General features: G+C 41.5%; 1 protein-coding gene and 1 non-coding gene across 7 annotated transcripts in view; both read left to right on the forward strand.

Annotated features, from left to right (window-relative positions):
- Positions 1 to 13,499: 13,499 nt before the first annotated feature.
- Positions 13,500 to 13,603, forward strand: LOC122240644. The gene has a single exon (XR_006220420.1). It is a non-coding gene; the product is annotated as a U6 spliceosomal RNA (small nuclear RNA).
- Positions 13,604 to 18,577: 4,974 nt separating this feature from the next.
- The window catches only part of MDM2 (MDM2 proto-oncogene), a 30,525-nt gene continuing 26,717 nt past the window's right edge, over positions 18,578 to 22,385 (forward strand). For 3 of the 6 annotated variants that reach the window (XR_006220059.1, XM_042992719.1, XM_007082229.3), the window contains exons 1-3: positions 18,840 to 18,929; positions 19,448 to 19,519; positions 19,669 to 19,753. Coding sequence is in view for 5 of the 6 variants with exons in the window: in XM_042992719.1 (XP_042848653.1) it covers positions 19,673 to 19,753 (81 nt within the window). In the remaining variant the exon portion in view is untranslated. Of the gene's footprint in view, positions 18,930 to 19,447; positions 19,520 to 19,668; positions 19,754 to 22,385 lie in introns of all 6 variants that reach the window. The other 3 variants (XM_007082230.3, XM_007082232.3, XM_007082233.3) reach the window with 3 other exon arrangements.

A 22,385-nucleotide genomic window follows, 5' to 3' on the forward strand; every position in this document is an offset into this window, starting at 1 on the left:
CCCTACAACCCAGCAATTGTACTCCTAGGTATTTACCCAAAGGATACAAAAATACAGATGCAAAGAGGTACATGCACCCCAAGGCTTGTAGCAACATTATCAACAATAGCCAAACACACACACACACACACACACACACACACACACACACACACACACACGTCAGAATATTACTCAGCTATCCGAAAAATGAAATCTTGCCATTTGCAATGACGTGGATGGAGCTAGAATGTATTAGGCTAAGTGAAATAAGTCAATCAGAGAAAGACAAATACCATATGATTTCACTCACACATGGAATCTAAGAAACAAAACAGATGAACATATGGGAAGGGGGAAAAGGAAAAGAAGGAAAGAGGGAAACAAGCCATAAGAGACTCTTAACAATAGAGAACCAACTGAGGATTGACAGTGGGAGTTGGGCTTGGGGGTGGGCTAGATTGGCGATAAGTGTTAAGAAGGTCACGTGTGAAGAGAACTGGGTGTTGTATGTAAGTGATGAGCCACCGAATTCTACTCCTGAAACCAATATTGCACTGTTGTGTTAACTAAATAAAATTAAAAAAAAAAAATCCCTGGTGAAGCAATCCAACCAAGGGGACTTTCTCAGCTAGGTAGCCTCAAAGAAATAGTCCTTTATTCCTCTGGTCACATGAGTTAAGAGTCTTCTGCATGCAGCACTCTGTACTAAACCCAGAAAAATGGAAATAAATGGAAGACATTTCCTTTCATCACAGAGCCTTCCATCTAAAGGCCAGAGAACATAGCCATATGTAAAATACTAAAATGTTATGCAATGACACATATATGAACAAGAATTTTCTTGTTAATATATCACATATTGTACCAAACCACTGCAGCCTTGTGAGTAATTGAGTGATCATTACTCATGGTGTCTCCGTCAGAGTTTCCATCTGCCTGCAAAGCTCTCCCCACCCTGTGTGTGGGTAACTCCCCTTCATGCAGATCTCAGGGAATCTGTGTCTACTTCTGTGTCCAGATGCCTTGGTTAGTCTCTCTGTTAAGAACCCAGTTCTCTTCCTTCTAAAGCTTCATCCCAATTTGCAATTAGATATTTACTTGTTTGCTTATAGTCTCTCTCTTTTATTGCACAGCAAGCTCCAAAAACGCAAGGACGTTTTATTTTGAGAAGGCTATCTTTCAAATGCCTCACGCTGTGCCAATACATATGTGTTAAATACATGAATTAAGGATCACAGCCAAACTCCTGCTTATAACATTTTGATATTTAGCAGATAGGATTGCAGTGATAATTCAAGAAACTCATGACTCGATTGGTCACACAGAATTTCTTCACATTGAGCTAAATGACTGTCTTCACCCATGCTGGGCAATGTTCTAGTCTAGATTCTAGTTTACTTTTTTTTTAACCTTATTTACTTGTTTTTAATCATGATAAAGATCTACCTTTTTAAAAATTAGTACTTGAGGGGTTCCTGGGTGGCTCAGTTGTTTAAGTATCTAACTTGATTTTGGCTCAGGTCATGATTTCACAGATTTGTGGGTTTTAGCCCCGTGTCAGACTCTTTACTGACAGCAGGGAGCCTGCTGGGATTCTCTCTCTCTCCCTCTCTCTCTGCCCCACCTTTGCTTATGCTCGCTCTCTCTCTCAAAATAAATAAATACACTCTAAAAAAATTGGCACTGAAATTTCAAGTGATTTATTTCCACAGTTTATTTCATACTGTTTTTTCCTGAAACTTCAGAAATGTTTCAAACATCCACTGATTTAGAAAACATATCACAAATCAAGTAAACTGATACTCTGGTAAATGCATATCCATTACTCTGTCTTTTTTTTCACTCGCTTTTATTTTCCATCTTTTATTTTTATTGAGATACAATTGATGTCACAATTATAGGACAACTGTATATAACATTATGCACACATAAGCATACAACGCATTGACTTGATACACTTACATGCTACAGTATGATTACCACCATAGCCTTAGCGAACCTCTCCATCACCTCACATAACTATTTCTTTTTTTTTAATGTTTATGTTTGAGAGAGACAGAGAGAGAGACAGAGAGAGACAGAGTGCGAGCAGGGGAGGGGCAGAGAGAGGAACACATAGAATTCGAAACAGGCTCTAGGCTCTGAGGTGTCAGCACAGAGCCCGACGTGGGGCTCGAACTCACAAACTGTGAGATCATGACTTGAGCCAAAGTTGGACGCTTAACCAACTGAGCCATGCAAGCACCCCCATAACTATTTCTTTTTTGTGGCGAGAACATTTAAGATCTAGTCTCTCAGCAACTTTGAAATATATAATACAGTATCGTTAACCATAAACACTATGCTGCGCTTTAGATCCCCAGAACTCATTCTTCTAACTTCAAGTTTTCACCCTTTGACTAACATCTCCCCAGTTCTCCTACCCCTCAGCCCTACTTTTAAAAACACAATAATTTATTTTATGGGGCACCTGGGTGGCTCAGTTGGTTGGGCGTCAGACTTCGGCTCAGGTCATGATCTCACAGTCTGTGAGTTCGAGCCCCGCGTCAGGCTCTGTGCTGACAGCTCGGAGCCTGGAGCCTGCTTTGGATTCTGTGTCTCCCTCTCTCTCTGACCCTCCCCTGTTCATGCTCTGTCTCTCTCTGTCTCAAAAATAAATAAACGTTAAAAAAAATTTAAAAACACAATAATTTATTTTAAAAATTACTCTTGGGGCGTCTGGCTGTCTCAGTCAGTAGAGCATGTGACTCTGTCTTGGGGTCCTGAGTTCAAGCCCCATGTTGGGTGTAGAGTTTACTTAAAAAAAAATTACTCTATTGATTTTTATTCCCTTTTTATGTGGTATATTTGGATTTACATCTTTAAATAATTTGAAAGTGCTGACACTTTTAAGTAAGGTGATGAGAGATAGGAAACATTTAGCCTTACCGAGATATTCTAATACTAACCCCAACCTCGGAGCTTGAAAACAAAACCACAGTTAGATTGTGGCATTTTCTGGCCATTAGAGGGAGCCATCGCTTTCTAAATCTTAAACTTCTCTGTAGAGAAACGTCCTCTCCTGTCATAAAAGCAAAGACTCTTGAAAGTATTTAAATTAAATTTTACCTCAGTAAATTCCCTTACATAGGAAAGATCCTAAGAGGTAGAAAGAAATAAAATAGGTAGTCGATTGATTTACATTCAGAAATGCGGCTTCTTAGAATTTGAATTCATTTTCCAATGTTTCAGAGAAGTTTGAAGGGCCCTGCAGGGTTTATTGACAACACGGTGGCCAGTTAGAAAACGGGAACTGTGTTAAAAGGCAAGAATGACTAACTGGGGTCAGAGCCCTAAAATCCTGGTGACTCAGCAAATTGCAACACAAGGATTTTCCCTTTAAAAAAAAAAAATCTTCTCATGTTGGGCCCAGTAATTACTTCTCACCCTGTAATTGTGCTTACTCTTTCATTTCCTCCTCTAATGATAAAGGAAGCTGCAGTTGCTAAATGTTTGCACCAAAACCATCAGACAGAGCAACCACACAAGAAAATAGACAAGCACGGGCAGAGTGTGTGCCTGCAGAAGTCTGCGCCTTCTTGCTCCCCCGACGTTGTGTTTTGTTTTGTTTTCTTTCGTTTTCCTCGCTCATGTTCTTTTTGTCTTCCCTTCCTGTCATACTGTGGTTTTTTTCTTACCCCTTTCCCCCACCCTTGTTTTGTTCCGTCACACTTCCATCTTAAAGCTACCTGTCAAAGCATCGGAGAACTTCTAGTCCAACTCAGGAACATTGGTACAAACAAACAAAACCCCAGTGCTCCCTGCAATACAATATAAAGCAAATTCCTTGTTTCATAAGGGCAGCGTACACGTTTTTCTAACTAATTAAAATATTTACGAAATGGAAACGGGCATTTTGACATCGAAAGTTGGCAAATATTTGGTTAATTTTCATACAGACCTATAAATCCAGGTCTTTCTAAATGTAGTGTATCCAAGGGGGGCAGGGGGAAGCAAGCACACTCCTCTGTCAATTGTAGGGCTGTAAATTGGCACAGCTTTTCTTTGACCCAGAGAATCCACCTGATCCCAAGGGAGTTAAGATGTGCATATGATTTTTGTCCAGGGAAGTTTATCATGATCCTGTTGTTAGCAGCAAAAAATTGGAAAGCACCTAAATGTCTAACAGTTCTTGGTCTGCTAATCTGTGTGATTCCCCAATCTTCTGGAAAGACCTGGGGTTTTTACTTTGTACTTGACACCTGACCCTTGGTTGGATAGGTAAGGACCCTGGAGGTCCATAGATCTTTCTAGTTTTCTGAATAAAAACCAGCTTAGTTTCACCACTGTTTTCGACCTACTGCTTGGAACTTCCTATGCGAGTGACTTGTTCTGTGAGTGTTCCACAAAACCAGCAAACATTTCTAATAAACTTTAACTTGATAAATGAGCGATGTCTTGCAATACGAGTAGTAGGTGTTGCCAAATGTCACATGATCACAACTGAGCCAATGGTTCTGGAAATTCGCTTTGACATACAAGTGCTTTGAATTACAAGCATGTTTCCGGAACAAATTTTGCTCACAAACCAAGGTTTTACTGTACTTGCAATTACAACCTCCTCCACCTTCCAGTCTAGTTAAATACAATAACCGTGGTCCTTAAAATTATTATTATTGTATCCCCCAGAGCTTAGCACCATGGTTAATAGGTTCTTAGCAAATTCATATTGAATGATTAAATAAATGAATGAGATATTTGTGATCTGCCTTGAATGTGATTAGCTCTGCTTCAAGCTGCAGACCTGTATCTCTTTGCAGAAAGAAATCATTTACATGGTAATCCAATGGGAGGGGGGGGGTGGAAATGACTATGATTCACAGCATTTCAAATATTAACCTAACAAAACAACAATGACGGTTTTGCCATCCATGTATTCAACAAATGTACTGAGTATCTTCTATGTATCAGGCACTTACAAGCACTAGAGGTAAAACCACAGAATTAGAAATTCAGAAAACTATATGGCTTGAGTTGTTTAAACTATGCAGTTAAAATCTCTTAAGAGACTGATTTGTATACAGAGTATCAATTTCTCAATTCTGTAAAGGAGATATACCTGAAATACTCATTTCCTCTCTATGGGCATCCCCTCCTTTTTTATCAAGGTGCCTGTGAAACTAGATAGGCTTGCAGAAAGTTTTTTAATTTTTATATCATCAGAAGTAAGGGAGTAGACTAATGTAGAAAGCTATTTCTTTTAAGCCATGAAAAGACTTAGAAAACTTCATGTTTTTCTCTAGTGAATTGATTATTCCCATGTTAGACAATCAGGATCGAATTCTTACTGTTTAATTCCCTTTTTTACATACTTCCTGTATGTAAATATAACAGTTCTTTAGTGTATATTATTCCAAACAGTCTCTAAGATAACTAAGTTACAGTTTTCATTTTAAGGACACATCCTATGCTCACTTAGATAAGTATTTGCCTAGTTTCAGCAGCCTATGTGTAAGCCTTTACTTAGGGTGGGTTATTCCTGTAGATGGCTAATTCATCCAAGTTAGGGTCATGTGAACAATAAAAATGGAATCCCATCTCAGTGGGGGAGCTATCAACAGTTCAGTAAATGGCATTGGGACAACTGATCATTTGTTTTGATAAAAACGAAGTTATATGCTCTACCTAATACCATTCATGAAAATACATTCTGGAGGGATTAAAGACCCAATCAAAAAACAAAACTCTACATATCTTGGAAGAAAATATAGGAGAGAAACTAGACTTTGGGAAACTAGAAGTTTATGACTTTGGGAAATTAGCAGTCATTCTAAACCAGACCCTACATGCAAAATATGTAAAGGAATAGATTGATAAGTTTGATTCCATGAAGACTGAACAGCATGAAATGTGAGCAGCATGTCAAAGTTGTCTGCTACAAAAAGCATCATAAGCAAAGTTATAAGATTGATAATGTGTGAATAAGGCATACAAGATGTTTAGGCAAAGTCAAAAACAAGTGACAGATTAGGAGATCGTTTTTTGCCATATATAACAGAAAGGATTAGCATTTAGATCTATAAAGCACTCCTACAAAAAGGGAAGACTCAGACCAATGGGAACATGGGGAAAAAATAATAGGGTAAGTTACTTATAAGTACTTATAGAAATATATAAGTACTTATAGAAATATATAGAAATATATAGAAATATAAGTACTTATAGAAAAATAAGGAGAACTGACCAATGAACATATGACTAGAAGCTGAACCTCGCCAAGTATCAGGAAAAATTGATTATATTTAGAGCATCAAGATAACAATTCTCAGTCACTGTACTGGCAGAAGTTAAGCATACTAATAAAATGTACTGATGCAGGTGTGGGAAAGCCTACACACACATTGCTAATGGGAATATAAAATTGGTACAGTCATGTAGAGGAGCAATTTGGCAATGTTGACTAATATAAAAATACAAGTTTGCTAAGAGCCAGCAATTCCAGCTATTGGTGTCTACTTCTGAAAAACACTGGCAACTTGTGCAGGAGAAAACATGTACAAACATGCCCACTGCAGAGTTCCTCAAAGGGAGAAACTGGAAACACTGAACTATGAATAGAAGAATGGGTTACAAAGTGTTCATTCAAACTATGTAAGCAGCTGTATGAAGCAGTTAAAAAGAACGCTACCGAAGTCAGTGCCAATCTGGATGGCCCCACCACCTCATCGGATTAGATAAAAAAGCAAGTTACAGGTATAATGCCGTGATACCATTTCATATAAAAAGAAAGTAAATAACAGCACAGAATGAAATTACATATTGCCTAAGGAACACATGTAAACCTGTGTAAATATCTGAAAGAAGGACTGAGAGGAAACTAACCTAATTGATAAACCAGGTTGCCTCTGGGATGATGGGGCATGGGGATGTGGGCGGGGCTTGAAGGGGATTCATCCTTATCCCCTTTTTAAACAAGAACTTATGTATTATTTAAATTTTATTTTTATCTTTTTAAAGCTTATCTACTTATTTTGAGAGAGAGGGTGCGCATGAGCAGGGAAGGAGCAGAGAGAGATAGAATCCCAAGCAGGCTTCACGCTGTCAGCACAGAGTTCCACGTGGGGCTTGAACTCACTAACCATGAGATCATGACCTGAGTTGAAATCAAGAGTCTGAGGCTTAACAACCGAGCCATCCAGGTGCCCCTAAATTTTATTTTTATTAAAAAAAATTTTTTTAATGTATTTATTTTGAGAGAGAGAGAGAGAGAGAGAGAGAGAGAGAGCAGGGGAGGAGCAGAGAGAGAGGGAGACAGAGAATCCCAAGCAGGCTCCATGCTGTCAGTACAGAACCTGATGTAGGACTTGAACCCATGAACCGTGAGATCACGACCTAAGCTGAAACGAGAGTCTGACGCTTCTCTGATTGAGCCACCCAGGCACTCCCCCCAATTTTTATTTAAAATTAAGTCAGTTTTCTGGTGAATAACTGCTGAAGAGAAAACTTTATACTCCCTTTAAACATATGTAGGTGCATAAAATAACAGATAAAATATAAATATGTATACATTTATAAATATAAATTTAAATTTAAACACACACCTATATGCCTATATAGCATAACTTGAAATCAAGATTTTCTTTTTTTTAATTTTTTTTCAATGTTTTTATTTGAGTGACAGAGACAGGGCAAGAGTAGGGGAGGGACAGAGAGAGGGGGAGACACAGAATCTGAAGTAGGATCCAGGCTCTGAGTTGTCAGCACAGAGCCTGACCTGGGGCTCGAACCCATGAACCATGAGATCATGACCTGAGCCAAAGTCAGACACTTAGGCGACTGAGCCACCCAGGTACCCCAAGAGATTTTCTTTTGTACCGGCAATAAAAAGGGAACTCACAAATCTAAGCAGTAAGTGCTGAAGCCAAGAGGCTCACAGAGCAAGGGGATGCGATTAGATTTTATTAGTGGAGACTGGGATTTAACCTCTAGGTAGCAGCATCAGAAGCTAACAAACGTAGAGAAACCTGGTAGATAAGGGACATCAGGCTGGAGAGCAGTGGATGTGAGCAGAATTGACAAAGGATAGCCCAGAGCCTGGAGCACCTCCTCCCCACCCCCATACTAAAATACCAATTTAGAAAAGCAGGGGTGAGGAGAATCTAAAGGAAATCAATCACTCTTTCTCTCTTTTCTTTCTTTCTCTTCTTTCTTTCTTTCTTTCTTTCTTTCTTTCTTTCTTTCCATCTATTTTTTTAAAACCAGAATATTTATTGCATGACTACTCACTGAAATCCTTAAGATAAACTGTTAAATGCCATAAGCACCTATAAACAATTCTACTTAAAAGAGACTGGCAACTGTCTAGATTGTTAACATGATCATATCCAACCAGATTTTAAAATATTGGACATTTAATTAATTTTCCTATTAAAGTCCAGATATAGGTTCAGCAATAATTTTTTTTAAGTATTTATTTATGTATTTATTTATTTATGAGACAGAGAGCAAGCGAACAGGGGAGAGGGGCAGAGGGAAGGGCAGAGAGAGAATCTTAAGCAGGCTCTATGCCCAGCCGGGAGCCCAACACTGAGCTGGATCCCACGCCCCTGGGATCATGACCTGAGCCGAAATCAAGAGTCAGATGCTTAACTGACTAAGCCACCAAGGCGCCCCCCAGCCTCAACAACAATTGTGGGTAAAATTAAAACGTAATTTTTTATTTATCTGAGTTGTAGCGAGCTAGATGTGCAACCCCACTACTTAGTAAAAATCCATTACAGTATGTATTGTTTGTAGGTCTATTCCCCCCATGTTTTCAGTGCCTATTTGTTCCAGCCAAAGAGAGTAAGGGTACGGATGCTGCCAAGACTCTTATCAATGAGAGTATCTTGAGCTATTTTTGGTTGAGCATGTACTGCAAGGTCAGTCATTTTTGCTTCTTCGTCTTAACTTTCTGTCCTTTATTTGGGGTTCTAGGGAACAGTTTGACCTGAAATGCCTAACGTAATCTATGTAAGCGATAGCGCTGGCTCTCATAACAAAGAGTATCAGGACTTTAAAAAAAAGAAGAAAGGGGCGCCTGGGTGGCTCAGTCAGTTAAGCGGCTGACTTCGGCTCAGGTCATGATCTCGCGGTCCGTGAGTTCGAGCCCCACGTCGGGCTCTGGGTTGACAGCTCAGAGCCTGGAGCCTGTTTCGGATTCTGTGTCTCCCTCTCTCTTATGACCCTCCCCTGCTCATGCTCTGTCTCAAAAATAAATGTTAAAAAAAAAAAATTAAAAAAAAAGTGTTCCAGTGACCTGAGTTACAGGGCTGACAAATAGAAATTGGCTGCCCCCTTCTAGAGCTAGCCATGTGAGAAAAAATTTGAAGATCCATGTGTCTGTGAGGCAGCTCCTTATCATGGAGAAGGCAGTGTCGTTTTTAACCGCCTCGAAGATCCATAGCAGAAACATCTGGATCCAGTTGTAGTCATCAGTTTCAAACAACTCAGAAACCAGCAACAGCATAAAACTGAGTGGTCAGGCAGAGACTGTGGACCTCCAGGGCAGGAAATCTCTGACCCACTCAAAGCATCCACTGAGGATGGTGCCAGCCACCCGTCCCCACTTGGGAGGAAAACTTTAACGCCACCCAAGATCGCTCTACAGACCTGCAAGACAATTCTACTTTTGTGAGATTTTAATGTGAAGCTCATGCCAACCTGGCATTCAAAGACACCCATCTCTGCCCTAAGCTGTCGGATTCACCAGTTCTGGGTTGTTCCGTAATTAGTCACTCAATACAAAGTGGTATCAGTCATGCTTCTCAGCGGTAAGTCATGGAAACTGTTAGTTTGCTAGGGCTGCCTTAACAAAGTGCCACAAACCAGGTGGCTCAGAACAACGGAAGTATATTGTCTCACAGTTCTGGAGGCCCCAAGTCTGGAGTCAAGGTGTCAGCAGGGCCATGCTCCCTCTAAAGTTGCTTTGCAAGGATGTGTGTCAGGTATTTCTCCTAGCTTCTGGCAGTTCCTTGGTTTGTACAACATAAGCAATCTTCGCATGGTGTTCTCCTGTGTGTCTCCATGTCCAGAGTTCCCCTATTTATAGGGGGACCAGCCATATTGGATTAACGGTGTTCTCTACTCCAGTATGACTTTATCTTAACTAATTATATCTGTAACGACCTCCCAGAAGGTCACATTTTCAGATAATGGGGGTTAGGACTTCATCATATGAATTTTTAGGGAATGTAGTTCAACCCATAATATCAATCTTTAATGTTTCTTTATTTTTGAGAGAGAGAGAGAGAGAGAGAGAGAGAGAGAGAGAGAGCGCAAGCAAGGGAGGGGCAGAGAGAGAGGGAGGCACAGAATCTGAAATAGGCTCCAGGCTCTGAGCTGTCAGCACAGAGCCCGACTCGGGGCTCCAACCCACGAAATGTGAGATTGTATCATCAATCTTGTGTGATTTGCGGGGGCAGGTGGGGGAACTATTAAAAGGATATTGGCTCATAGAATCATTGGAAAAGCTGAGTAACCAGCTTGGAAAGAGGACAGGTACGGAGGAGGCTGGGCAGCAGCCAGAACCACAGCCCAAATCGTGCCCCAGACCAGCCCAATGAGGACATCCTGGCCTCTACAGGACCCTGGATGCTGTGGCTTATGCTACCCCAGAATCTCTGAGTTGCTGTGCTGCAACTTCCAAATGTTTTCAACCACCCAGTACAAGAATGGGTTTTCCAAGATCTTGGCTTTAGAACACATCCTCAATATTAAATAACATCATATATTAGGACTGAAAAGAGCAACATGACTACAGATACAGTTGTAGAGTCTTTTGTATATCAGAAGATCATGATATAAACAATCACACCCCCAAAATAGAACTACTAGGATGAAATGGATCATTTTGTAGGAAAAATATACACGAACAAAACTGACTTCAGGAGAAATAAGAAATCTAAACAACAATCATTAAAGAAATAGAAATTTCTTTAGTAGTCAAAAGTTTCCAATACCAAAAGACCTCTCCATGCCTTAATCATTTCATAGATCAGTTTTATCAAGCCTTTAATGAACATGCACTTCCAGTCTTCTACAAACTGTTTCACAGAATAGAAAAAAATACTCAATGCATAAGACCATTAAAACCTTGATATCAAAACAAGGGTATGTAAGGAAAAAACAACATAGACCAATCTCCTGTTTTTGGTTTTTTTTTTTAACGTTTATTTATTTTTGAGACAGAGACAGAGCATGAACGGGGGAGGGTCAGAGAGAGGGAGACACAGAGTCTGAAACAGGCTCCAGGCTCTGAGCTGTCAGCACAGAGCCCGACGTGGGGCTCGAACTCACGGACCGCGAGATCATGACCTGAGCCGAAGTCAGCCGCTTAACCGACTGAGCCACCCAGGCGCCCCAATATAGACCAATCTCAAAAACCTAGACGAAAAAGTCCAAATTTAAAACATCACCATAAAGAGCGTCTTTTTGGAGTTTTACTGCAACCAACCGTCTTGGTTTAATGCACCATGGTAATCCCCATTTTCACTGGGAGGCAGTTTCCCTCAGTGACACCTCAATCCAAATTCATCATTGTTCAGTTCTTTCAGTTATCTGAACAGGGTCACATTTCACTTATTAAGACTGACTCCTTCATTTTGAAACTTCAATTCATATTCGATCCAAAGCTGGCCTTCCTCGTGCACTAGAGCAGGCTGAATCCGTGGCTGTGGTAACCTGGAACTAGGGATGAGGATGTGGTATTGGGTCTGCAACATCCCACTCTCCCTTCCCTGTTCTCACTACCAGTACGCGGATTCCAGAAATGACCGACAACGACCCTTGCCCTGTAGGATTCTCTCCCCTGCGAGCATGTCCAGAAGCTGGGGGATACGATGAGATATTATGCCCATGAGGATGCGCTATCACTTGGCAAAAAGGAGTTTATCTAGGTTGGCCAATTCTAATCACAGGAGCCTTTAAACTCAGAGTTTTCTTTGGCTATTGGCAGAGGAGTAAGTTAGAGATTTGAAGTATAAGGGGGACTCCACACACAGTTGCTGGCCTGAAGATGAAGGGGACCAGGTGCCAAGGAATAAGCTGAGTGGGGGCCACCATTGACAATCAGCAAGGAAAGGCAGCCACAATTCTACAATTACCAGGAACTGGGACAACAATCGGAATGAGCTAGAAAGCAGGTTTTTCTTGAGAGCCTCCAGGTAAGAACCCAAGTTGGCCAATCTTGATTTTTGACTTTGTGAGAATTGGAGCAGAGAAATACAGTCGAGCTTACCTGGACTTCTGACACACAGAACTGTGAGCCAATACATTTGCATTGCTTTAAGCCAGTACATTTGTGGTGCTAGTTCTCCAAATGGTCCTATGGCATAGGCCTGGCAGGAAGTTGGGCAGGGGGAAGCTGAATAAAGCTCACCTTGTTTTGCCCAATTCAACACATTCCACCAATGGACATCCCATAGCATCTACTGCCAGCGTTCTATTGCCAAAGCAGTAGCCATCTTGGGAACTACCAGCAAAACTCCTTCTATCCCTGCCATCTTCTTTAGGGACCACTGACCTGTGAGAAACTCCAGAAACCCCTCCACACCAAAGCAGGGGATGCTATTCAACCTCTATGTCTCTTCTGCCAATTGAGTGCCTCAGCAATGTTCGGCCAAGATGTGGTCACAAGTCTCAGATTTGACTGAGGGATGGGTAGAGGGGGGTATAAACTCTTCATTCCTCTAGAAGGTAACCTGTTTTGCTCCTGGTCCTCCTTTAAAACTCTCAATGCTGGGGTGTTTGGGTGGTTCAGTCAGTTGAATGTCCAACTTTGACTCAGGTCATGATCTCATGGTTCGTGAGTTCGATCCCCTCATGGGTTCGTTGCTGCCAGTGCAGAGCCCGCTTTGGATCCTCTGTCCCCTTCTCTCTTTGCCCCACCCTGCACACATGTGCACTATTTCTCTCTCTCTCTCTCTCAAAAATAAACATTAAAAACAAAACAAAACAAACCGTCTCAATGCTAAAAGTCATCAAACTGGTTGAGCCTGTATTGCCCTGTGGGAACCAGAATCTCAAGTCAAGAACTGGGCCTTATCTGAACTTAGCCTTGGAGAACTGAGTAACTGTTCTCAGCAGGACAATATCTCCACTTAAATCCCTGAGATATTTGGTAATCTCTAAGAACAGGATAAGATATCAGTTAGGCTCCATACCATCCAGTTACACTATTCCTGTTGCAAATTCAGTTCATCAGTGTCTTAAAAAAAAACAAAAAACAAAAAACAAAAAACACGACCCAGGGCACCTGGGTGGCTCAGTCAGTTAAGCATCTGATTTCAGCTCAAGTCATGATCTAGTGGTTCACGCATTTGAGCCTGGAGCCTGCTTTGGATTCTGTGTCTCCCTCTCTCTCTGCCCCTCCCCTGATAGTACTCAGTCTCTGTCTCTCAAAAATAAATAAAACATTTAAAACAAAAGACCCATCATAACTAAGTAGAGTTTATATGAGTAAAAAAGGATGGTTCAATCTTAGAAAATCTATCACTACAGTGCTCACTTCAGCAGCACAAATACTAAAATTTGAACGGTACAGAGATTCTTATGGCCCCTGAGCAAGGATAACATGCACATTTGTGAAATGTTCCATATTAAAAAGAAAGAAAGAGAGGAAGAGAAAAAGAGAGAAAGAAAGAAGGAAAATCTGCCACTACAGCTCTGACCATATTAACAGATTAAGGAGAAAAGCCACATGATTATTTCCAGATACATAAAGAAGCATTAGATAAAATTGAACTCTCATTCATATTAAAAAAAAAATTCAAACGGGGCGCCTGGGTGGCGCAGTCGGTTGGGCGTCCGACTTCAGCCAGGTCACGATCTCGCAGTCCGTGAGTTCGAGCCCCGCGTCAGGCTCTGGGCTGATGGCTCAGAGCCTGGAGCCTGTTTCCGATTCTGTGTCTCCCTCTCTCTCTGCCCCTCCCCCGTTCATGCTCTGTCTCTCTCTGTCCCAAAAATAAATAAATGTTGAAAAAAAAAATTAAAAAAAAAAAATTCAAACATGAGTAGAAGGAAACTTTTGTAATATAATAAAGGGGCTCTACCTAAAACTTACATCATCCATCAATTTTAAAAGCATTTTTTTCATGTTTATTTTGAGAGTGCACATGCACGTGCACGAGTGAAGGAGGGGCAGAGAAAGAGAGGGAGAGATAGAATCCCAAGTAGCCTCCATGCTGTCAGCACAGAGCCTGATGTGAGGCTCAAACCCACAAACTGCGAGATCGTGACCTGAGCTGAAATCAAGAGTCAGACACTTAACTGACTGAGCCACCTAGGCACCTCTAAAAGCATTTTTACTAAAGTCAGGAATAAGACAACGATGTCCACTATCTTTGCTACTATTCCATAAAATAATAATTGCTCTAAAGGTTATAAGAAAAGAAGATATAAGAAAGGAAGAGACAAACTGATGATTTTTACAGATGACATTACTGTTTTCATAAAAATATTCAAGAGCATCTACTGAAAAACTAGCGGTATTTATAAAACAAAATGCAGCAGTATTGATGGCTGTAAGATCAAAATACAAAAATCAATCATTGTCTTATAGAGAGAATGATAAAACATTATTAAAGAATGCAAAGGGAGACCTGAAAAAAGCTGTCATGTTCTTATCTGGAAAGAATCCAGACTGAAAAGACGTCAAATTAATCAATTCATCCAATGCAATTTGAATCAAAATTCCAATAGGATTCTGGTTTAGGATTTAGACAAATGAATTCTAAAAGTGACATCCCAGAACAGACAATACTGAAAAAGATAAGGACAGCTTTCCCTGTTAGATTTTGAAATTCCATGTAAGGCTTACTACCGTATGGCCCAGCAATTCTTTTTGTATGTATGTAGACTACTGTATTTACTGTTTACAGTTTCATAAAATTATAGTCAACATATAAAGACATGGACTTAACGGATATACACCAAACTGATAGTTACAATTGCCCCAGGAGAGGGAAGAGAATGGGATTAAGAACAGGGATATTTCAATGTTTTTTTTAGTATCCCATACTTTAAAATATATCTGGGGGCACCTGGGTGGCTCAGTCGGTTAAGCGTCCGACTTCAGCTCAGGTCACGATCTCGCGGTCCGCGAGTTCGAGCCCCGCGTCGGGCTCTGGGCTGATGGCTCAGAGCCTGGAGCCTGCTTCCGATTCTGTGTCTCCCTCTCTCTCTGCCCCTCCCCCGTTCATGCTGTGTCTCTCTGTCTCAAAAATAAATAAACGTTAAAAAAAAATTAAAATATATCTGAAGCAGAAATGACAAATGTGAATTCTAGGCAATGGTTACATTGGATATTAATTGTTGTGTGAATGTTTCTGCATATTTTAAACTTCTCAAAATAAACAAAAAGTTAGTCAATGAATTCTTAAAAATAGAAACAAAAAGTCTGTGGGCACCTGGGTGGCTCAGTTGGTTGAGCACCTGACTCTTGATTTTGATTCAGGTCATGATTTCACAGTTTGTGAGATAGAGTTCTGTGTCGGACTCCTCACTGAGCCTGCTTGGGATTCTCTCCCTCCCCCCCCGCCCCCCCTCATTCGAGAGCTCTCTCAAAATAAATAAACATTTAAAAAAGCGCCTGTGTTTATATTCACCGTTTGCTGGGATTTTGCTTTTTAAATAACACTATCCATCTCCAGACGTTTGGAAGGATAAGTGGAATTTGAACTACTTCTACAATTTTACAGTCAAATAAATATTGTGAAACTTTCAGCATTCTAAACACTGTTTCTGAGATAAATCTTGTTTATTTCCCCCCATTCTTTAAAGATTAATCAGTTATCGTTAATAAGTGCAAGTCTGAGGTGGCCCTGGGACCAGGACAAAAGTCTATTGTAAATGTGTTTGCAGACTTTAGGTCCCAAAGAACATGACGCTCAAGGTGTCTCCATCTCTTGGAACAAAGAAGGGTCTCGAGAACAATGCTACTAAAAATTAAGCAGATGTTTGCTTCCAGTAAAGTCTGGTATGAGTACAAGGGCAGAGTGACAAACGATGATGGTGGAATGCAGGAAAACAGCAGCAGCTGTTTGCATTTCTTTCTTAATCGTAAAGTCACAAACGATGCCAACGATGTTAGAGTGAGAAGATCCAATGTGTTTTCTTGTTCCTCATCTTCTTTGACTCCTGCAGTATTCAGTATCATTATTTGACTCTTCCAGTTTGGGGAACACCATTAGATAGCCTGCTTTAGGTAGACTTCTGGTCATTTTGCTCATTTTTTGCTGTTTCTACCCCGGCTGCCTTATCCCAGTCTGTCTCTTCTCTCCTTTGAGGAGCTCATCAGTTCTTACATGTTGAGCCAATCGTCATCTCAAAAGCTCTGTCTCTAGCCCGAGCTTCAGTTCCACATTTTCTACCACCAAACTCTTTGTTCTCTGGTGCATCAACCAAAACTCAACAACAGCCAACTTTTCATTTCCTCTAGACTTTGTGTCAGTGATATTGTCATTCTCTTTGGGTGGAAATGTAGAGTCAGACTGTTAGATTCTATGACAGCAGGGAGTATGACTATGTTGTTGACCACCTGGGGCCTTGGGTAGTGCTTGTTCCACATGGTAAGTTTTTAATACCGTTTCCTTGAAAGATAGAATCCTTGCCTCATCCATCTCTCTCCCCAGCACCTAAAATCCTATCACTTTTTCCTTCCTTCCTGGTCTTCTCTGATTTCATTAGAGAAAGACTAATCCGGTCAGTTCTGCCCTTTGCTCCTCTGCTCTACTAATTCTGCCAAGAGAATTTTTTCAAAACACAGAGCCAGTGAGAAAGGGGACAGTTGATCTAGAGGCGGCTAGCCAGACTATTCAGAGCTTGAATTGGCTCAAGGTGGTGGTGCTAAAGCCACAGTTTAAAGCAATTCACCTATTTACCTCCTTCTGATCTCTCCTAATTTGCTTACTCTGTCCATAGCCCAAATTCTTGTTTGGCATTTAATGAAACTCCAATTTCTTTCTTTTCTTTTCTTTTTTTTCTTTTCTTTTCTTTTCTTTTCTTTTCTTTTCTTTTCTTTTCTTTTCTTTTCTTTTCTTTCTCTCTCTCTCTCTTTCTTTCCTGTTTATTTATTTTGAGACAGAGGGAGTGAGAGAGAGTGAGAGCATGCACACGTGTGTGTCCACAGGGAATGGGCAGAGAGAGAGAGGGAATCCTGAGAGAGAGAGAGAGAGAGAGAGAGAGAGAGAGAGAGAGAGGAATCCCAACCCAGCTCCTTGCTGTCAGTGCAGAGCCTGTCTTGGGGCTCGATCTCATGAACCACAAGATCATTACCTGAGCTGAAATCGAGAGCCGAATTACCTGAGCCGAAATCAAGTGCCACCCAGGTGCCTCAGGAAACTCCAATTTCTTAATTTTTTTAATGTTTATTTATCTTAGAGAGAGAGAGAGAGAGAGAGAGAGAGAGAGAGAGAGAGACACAGCAGGGGAGGGTCAGAGAGAGAGGGAGACACGGAATCTGAAGCAGGTTCCAGGCTCTGAGATGTCAGCACAGAGCCGGTCATGGGGCTCAAACCCATGAACCATGAGATCATGACCTGAGCCGAAGTTGGATGCTCAACGACTGAGCCACCCAGGCACCCCAAGATGAGGTTTTTCTTAAAAAGCCAAACCAAATCCCTGAAGATAATAATGTTGGCAATTAAATCAGTTGAGAGACCAGTATGTTTAAGAGATTCCTTTCTTGTAGGCTAGGGAGTGGGAGAAGGTAAAGTTACAACTTAAAAAAAAAGTCCTTTAAAAAAAGGAACTAATTGCTTCCTGGCCAAAGAAGCTCGTTCTTTGCAATGACTGTGCCTTTTGGGTTGAACAAACTCAATTCTTACGTCCTTATTTATTTTTGAAATTGCCACGCCTATATGCCAAAAGGGGCAAGGTGAATCTTTCAGTACCGAGTCTTATATATTTTTTAATGAGAATGTATATATTATATAAACAAACCACAACATTCTAAAAGCATAAAGTGAAAAGTAACCGCCGTTCCTTATCTCCCTGATACCCCCATCACTGTAGCCACAAGTCTTCTATTTCTCCAGCCAGAACATTTGTATGCATCACGTACGAGTCTATATTGTGCTATTTTTTATATTGTACTATTTTTAATTGTACTTAAAAAAAAAAAAAGTCTTGAAATAACTCGTTTGTATATAACTCCAGTGGCTGGCGGTGTGGGCTTCATCTATCGCACAGCTGTTAATTTTGGTTTCTTTTTTGGTAGCTGCACTCAGATACGCCTGGTGCCTTCAGTTTCCATCGCGGCCGAAAGTTGTAAACACATGAAATACAGAAATAGCACAACGGTTAAAGAAGTCCCAAGGGTCGCGCGCCAAACGAAGCGCGGCGGGCTGAGCCGAGCCCCACCCCGGGAGAACTGGCGGTCGACACCCGCCGAACGCGCGCGCCGGCACGACCTCTCCTACCGCCGGGTGGCGGCCAGTGGCCGGGGCTGCGCGCGCCGCGCTCCCGGACCGCCCCCTTCACGGAGGCGGCCGGCCCAGCCCCCTCCCCCAATTGGCGGACGTGGTGGGGCCTGGGCGCGCGCGCGCGCGCAAGCGCCCTGATGAGTCGCGGCTTCCGGCGCGCTCCTCTGGGGCAGCAGGGGGCGCGCATCGGGCGCGCCTCGGCCGGCTCGGGTCCTCCTGGGGCCTGTGCGGCCCTGTGTGGCTGGAAAGAAAATGGAGTAAGAGCCCGAGTCTGAGGGGCAGCCCTAACCCCTCTGACCGAGGTCCTGCCGGCTTCGCCGCCAGGAGCCTCTCTCTTCTCCGGACCCAGTGCTTTCGAGCGCCCCAGTGGCCTGGGCCCCGTGAGTGGAATGGTCGCCGAGGCCCACGGCGTCGGGCTTCTGCCCGCCCAGTGAAGGGAACTGGGGAGCCTCGAGGGTCCCCGTTCTTCCTACTCCAGGCGCGGACAACTCCGCTTGGTGAGAGCAGGTACCGGCCGGGAAGCGCATGGGCAGTTCTGAGTTTGTTCTGTGACTTGGGTTTCCCAGCTCGCTGTCGTTTGTAGCCTCTTCCCCGCCTGCGGGCTTTGTGCATTTGGTGGTGGGGGGCGCGGGGCACGTGGGTTTGTGGAGGTTTTTGTTGGAAGGAGGTGAGGCTGTGGCCGCCCGGGGGGGGGGGGGGAGGGCGGGGTTTCGGGCGCGCCAGCCAGCGGGCGGGAGGCGGGGGGCTCCACGGGTGGTCAGGGTAAAGGTCACGTGGGCGGGGGGTGCGTTGCGGGGCCGACGGCGGCCTCTCGGCTTGGGGTCCCAATGATGACAGGTGCCTGTTCCGTAGCGTGCGTGAAGCCGGCGCCTTGTCTGGGCGAGTTTGGGCTGGTTCTGTGTCTAAGTTGACTCAGCTTTTCCCTTTGGGCTGGTCAAGTTCGGACACGTTCCTAGTACGCAGCAGAAGGAGCTAAGCCCTGACTTGTCTCCAGCTGGGGCTATTTAAACTATGCTTTTTCCCAGCTGTATTCACTGGCGATTAGAGGTAGATACCTGTGGTCACCGACGTAGAGCACTTATTCTACATTGATCCAGGTAAGGACCCGCTTGTTACTGGCTTTAGTTTTACTACAATATTTAAGGGCAGTGTTTATCTTCTTCCCATATGACTTTGGTGGGTTTTTTTTTCACCTTTGTTTCATTATTTCAAGTTTTTATCATGTGTGTTTTTTTCCTACTCATAGGCAAATGTGCAATACCAACATGTCTGTGTCTACCGATGGTGCTGTAAGCACCTCACAGATGCCAGCTTCGGAACAAGAGACCCTGGTTGGTATTTTTGTCTCAAGTGTAACTTTTAAGAATAATTTATGAGGTGATCAACTAAATTCCATAGACCACATTTATGGCATGGCTCTTTAAATGAAATTGTATGAACATAGCCTGAATTCTGCCACTCAGGCATAACTGTAAAAGCTGACTGTAAGAACCTGTATCATTTTCTTTGTACTTTCCCACACTGGATTTAAAATTGAGTTCCATTATATTCTTAAGCATGGATGCTGAAGTTATGTTTATTATATGACCGATTTTTTTTTCTATTTTGACTTATTGAACTTCCTAAATGGTTTCTAAAAGTCACAAAACTAATTCATGCTTAGAAAGATTTTAGGCATTACAGAAAACTGAAAATTCTGATCATCTCTCTCTTTTTTTTTTTTTTTTAAGTTTATTCATTTTGAGAGAGGATCCCAAGCAGGCTTCGAGCTGTCAGCACAGAGCCTGATGTGGGGCTCTGTCCCATGAACCATGAGATCATGACCTGTGCCGAAATCAAGAGTCAGATGCTTAACTGACTGAGCCATTCAGGCACCCCTCTAGTCTTCTCTTTCAACCATGTCTCCTTTTAGATTTTTCCTATGTATATACCCATATATGATGTGTTATTGTTCTGTTCTATTAAAACAGGATTAAACTAGAGGTGTGGTGCAAATTCCATCCATGTCAGTAAATCTACAGAATTCTGTTTAATGCCTCCATAGCGTTCCAGAGCATTAGGGTAGTAGTATTTAAAAAATTTATGCCTCTACTGATAGGGTTTTTTTTTTTTTTTTTTTTTTTTTTTTTTATTATAGTTTTTTAGAAAACTGAGTTTTATTTTTGAGTATTACGAACAGTGCTGCTTTGGGGTGCCTGAGTGGCTCAGTTTGTCCATCTTCAGCTCAGGTCATGATCTCGTGGTTCATGAGTTCGAGCCCTGTGACTGGCTCTGTGCTCACAACTCAGAGCCTGGAGCCTGTTTCAGATGCTGTGTCTCCCTCTCCCTCCCCCACCCATGCTCTGTCTATCATAAATAAACATCAATAAAAAATTTTTATAAAAAAAATAGCGCTGGTTTGTACATGTCGCCTCCTGTAGGATTTTGTAGAAGTAGAACTCTTGGGTCCTAAACTATACATGTATTTGATTGCTATTCACATCTTGATTACCACAAGATTGTAACAGTTTTCACCTCTGCCAACACTGAATATTATCAGTTTTTATTATTTTGCTACTTTTGTGGTAAAAGGTACTGTGTCATCGTTTAAATTTGTATTTCCTTAATGTCTGTTGAGATTGGGCGTCTTGTCATTCGTTAAATCGTTTCTTTCTTCTGGAATTTACTTGGTCTCATCTGTTCACTTTGTTTTTTGTTTTATTGTGTTTTTTGTAATAATTTGTAGTTCTCTGTGTTTCAAATATATTTGACTTTTATCATTTACAAATGTTTAACTTTATGTTGTTTTTGAGAATGTTTTTATGAAGTCAAACTTGTTGGTTTTTGAATTTCATATCATGCTTTGGAAGAATTCTCCCATCCCAAGATTATGCAGATATAGCCCTGTATTTTCTTGTAATATTTTAATTTTCACATCTAGATCTTTTTTCATTTGGCATTTATTTATCTCTTTGTTATTAAATGTAAGATTAAGAATGCTTCTTACAGTTTTCTTATGGCATATCTTTCAGGTCTTAATAAAAAACTAATGGCTCTCCATTGCAGATTTTTACTTTGAGATGTTTTATGTAGTTTGAAGTTAACATAGCATATATTAAATTTGAGGAGGAAAAAAATAATTTTTTATCTTTTCAGAGAGGTCATTCTTTAAGTACCCTGGAAGTAAAGTGTATATGTAAGCACACACACAAAAAAGTGTGTGATCAGAACAGCTAATGATTCAGTACTACACTTAAGTGTATTTTAAGTTTTTTGGTTATTTAATTGATTAGCTGGAAGTAGGCAGCTTTCTTAAATTTACTTTTGAGAGTTAGATTGCATACTGGGATGCTGTTAGATTTCCAAGTTAGACAAAGGATGGGAATATATTGAAGAGAGGTGCAGAGACACTAGTCTTTGTGGAGGGAGCAAGTTATAAAGATAGTTGAGTTTTGAAGATTTTGATATAGCAACAGTTAGGGAGAAAGAGTATATTATATCTCTGTCTCCTTGCCAGTTATTTTCTCAATACCACTTGCAAAACTTCTAAATCAGGGTCAGGCAAGCTATAACCTGTGGACTGAATTTGGTCTCCTGCCTGTTTTTGTGAAGAAAGTTTTACTGAAATGCAGCCATGGCTATTGGTTTACATATATTCTGTATTTCTGAGTCAGACCACGTGGCAGGGAAAGCTTCAAATATTTACATTCTGGCTCTTTATAGAAAAAAATTGACCCCTGATTTAGTTGGCTGGCTCCTTGAATACAGCTCATATTTTATTTATTTCCCCTACCCCCCAATACCTAGCACTGTCTGGTGCGTGGTACAAGCTCAATAGATGTTTGTCAAGTAGGTATTTGAAATGTAGACCAATTAAGAGGCAGCATGATATAGTAGGAAGAAAATGCTGCTTTGTAGATGAGGGTTGTCAGTTGCAGTCTCAGATCTGCTCTTAATTATCCTTGTCATTTGGGTTAGTTATTT

This window comes from Panthera tigris, chromosome B4 (assembly GCF_018350195.1).
Source record: "Panthera tigris isolate Pti1 chromosome B4, P.tigris_Pti1_mat1.1, whole genome shotgun sequence".
Lineage (NCBI taxonomy): Eukaryota > Metazoa > Chordata > Mammalia > Carnivora > Felidae > Panthera > Panthera tigris.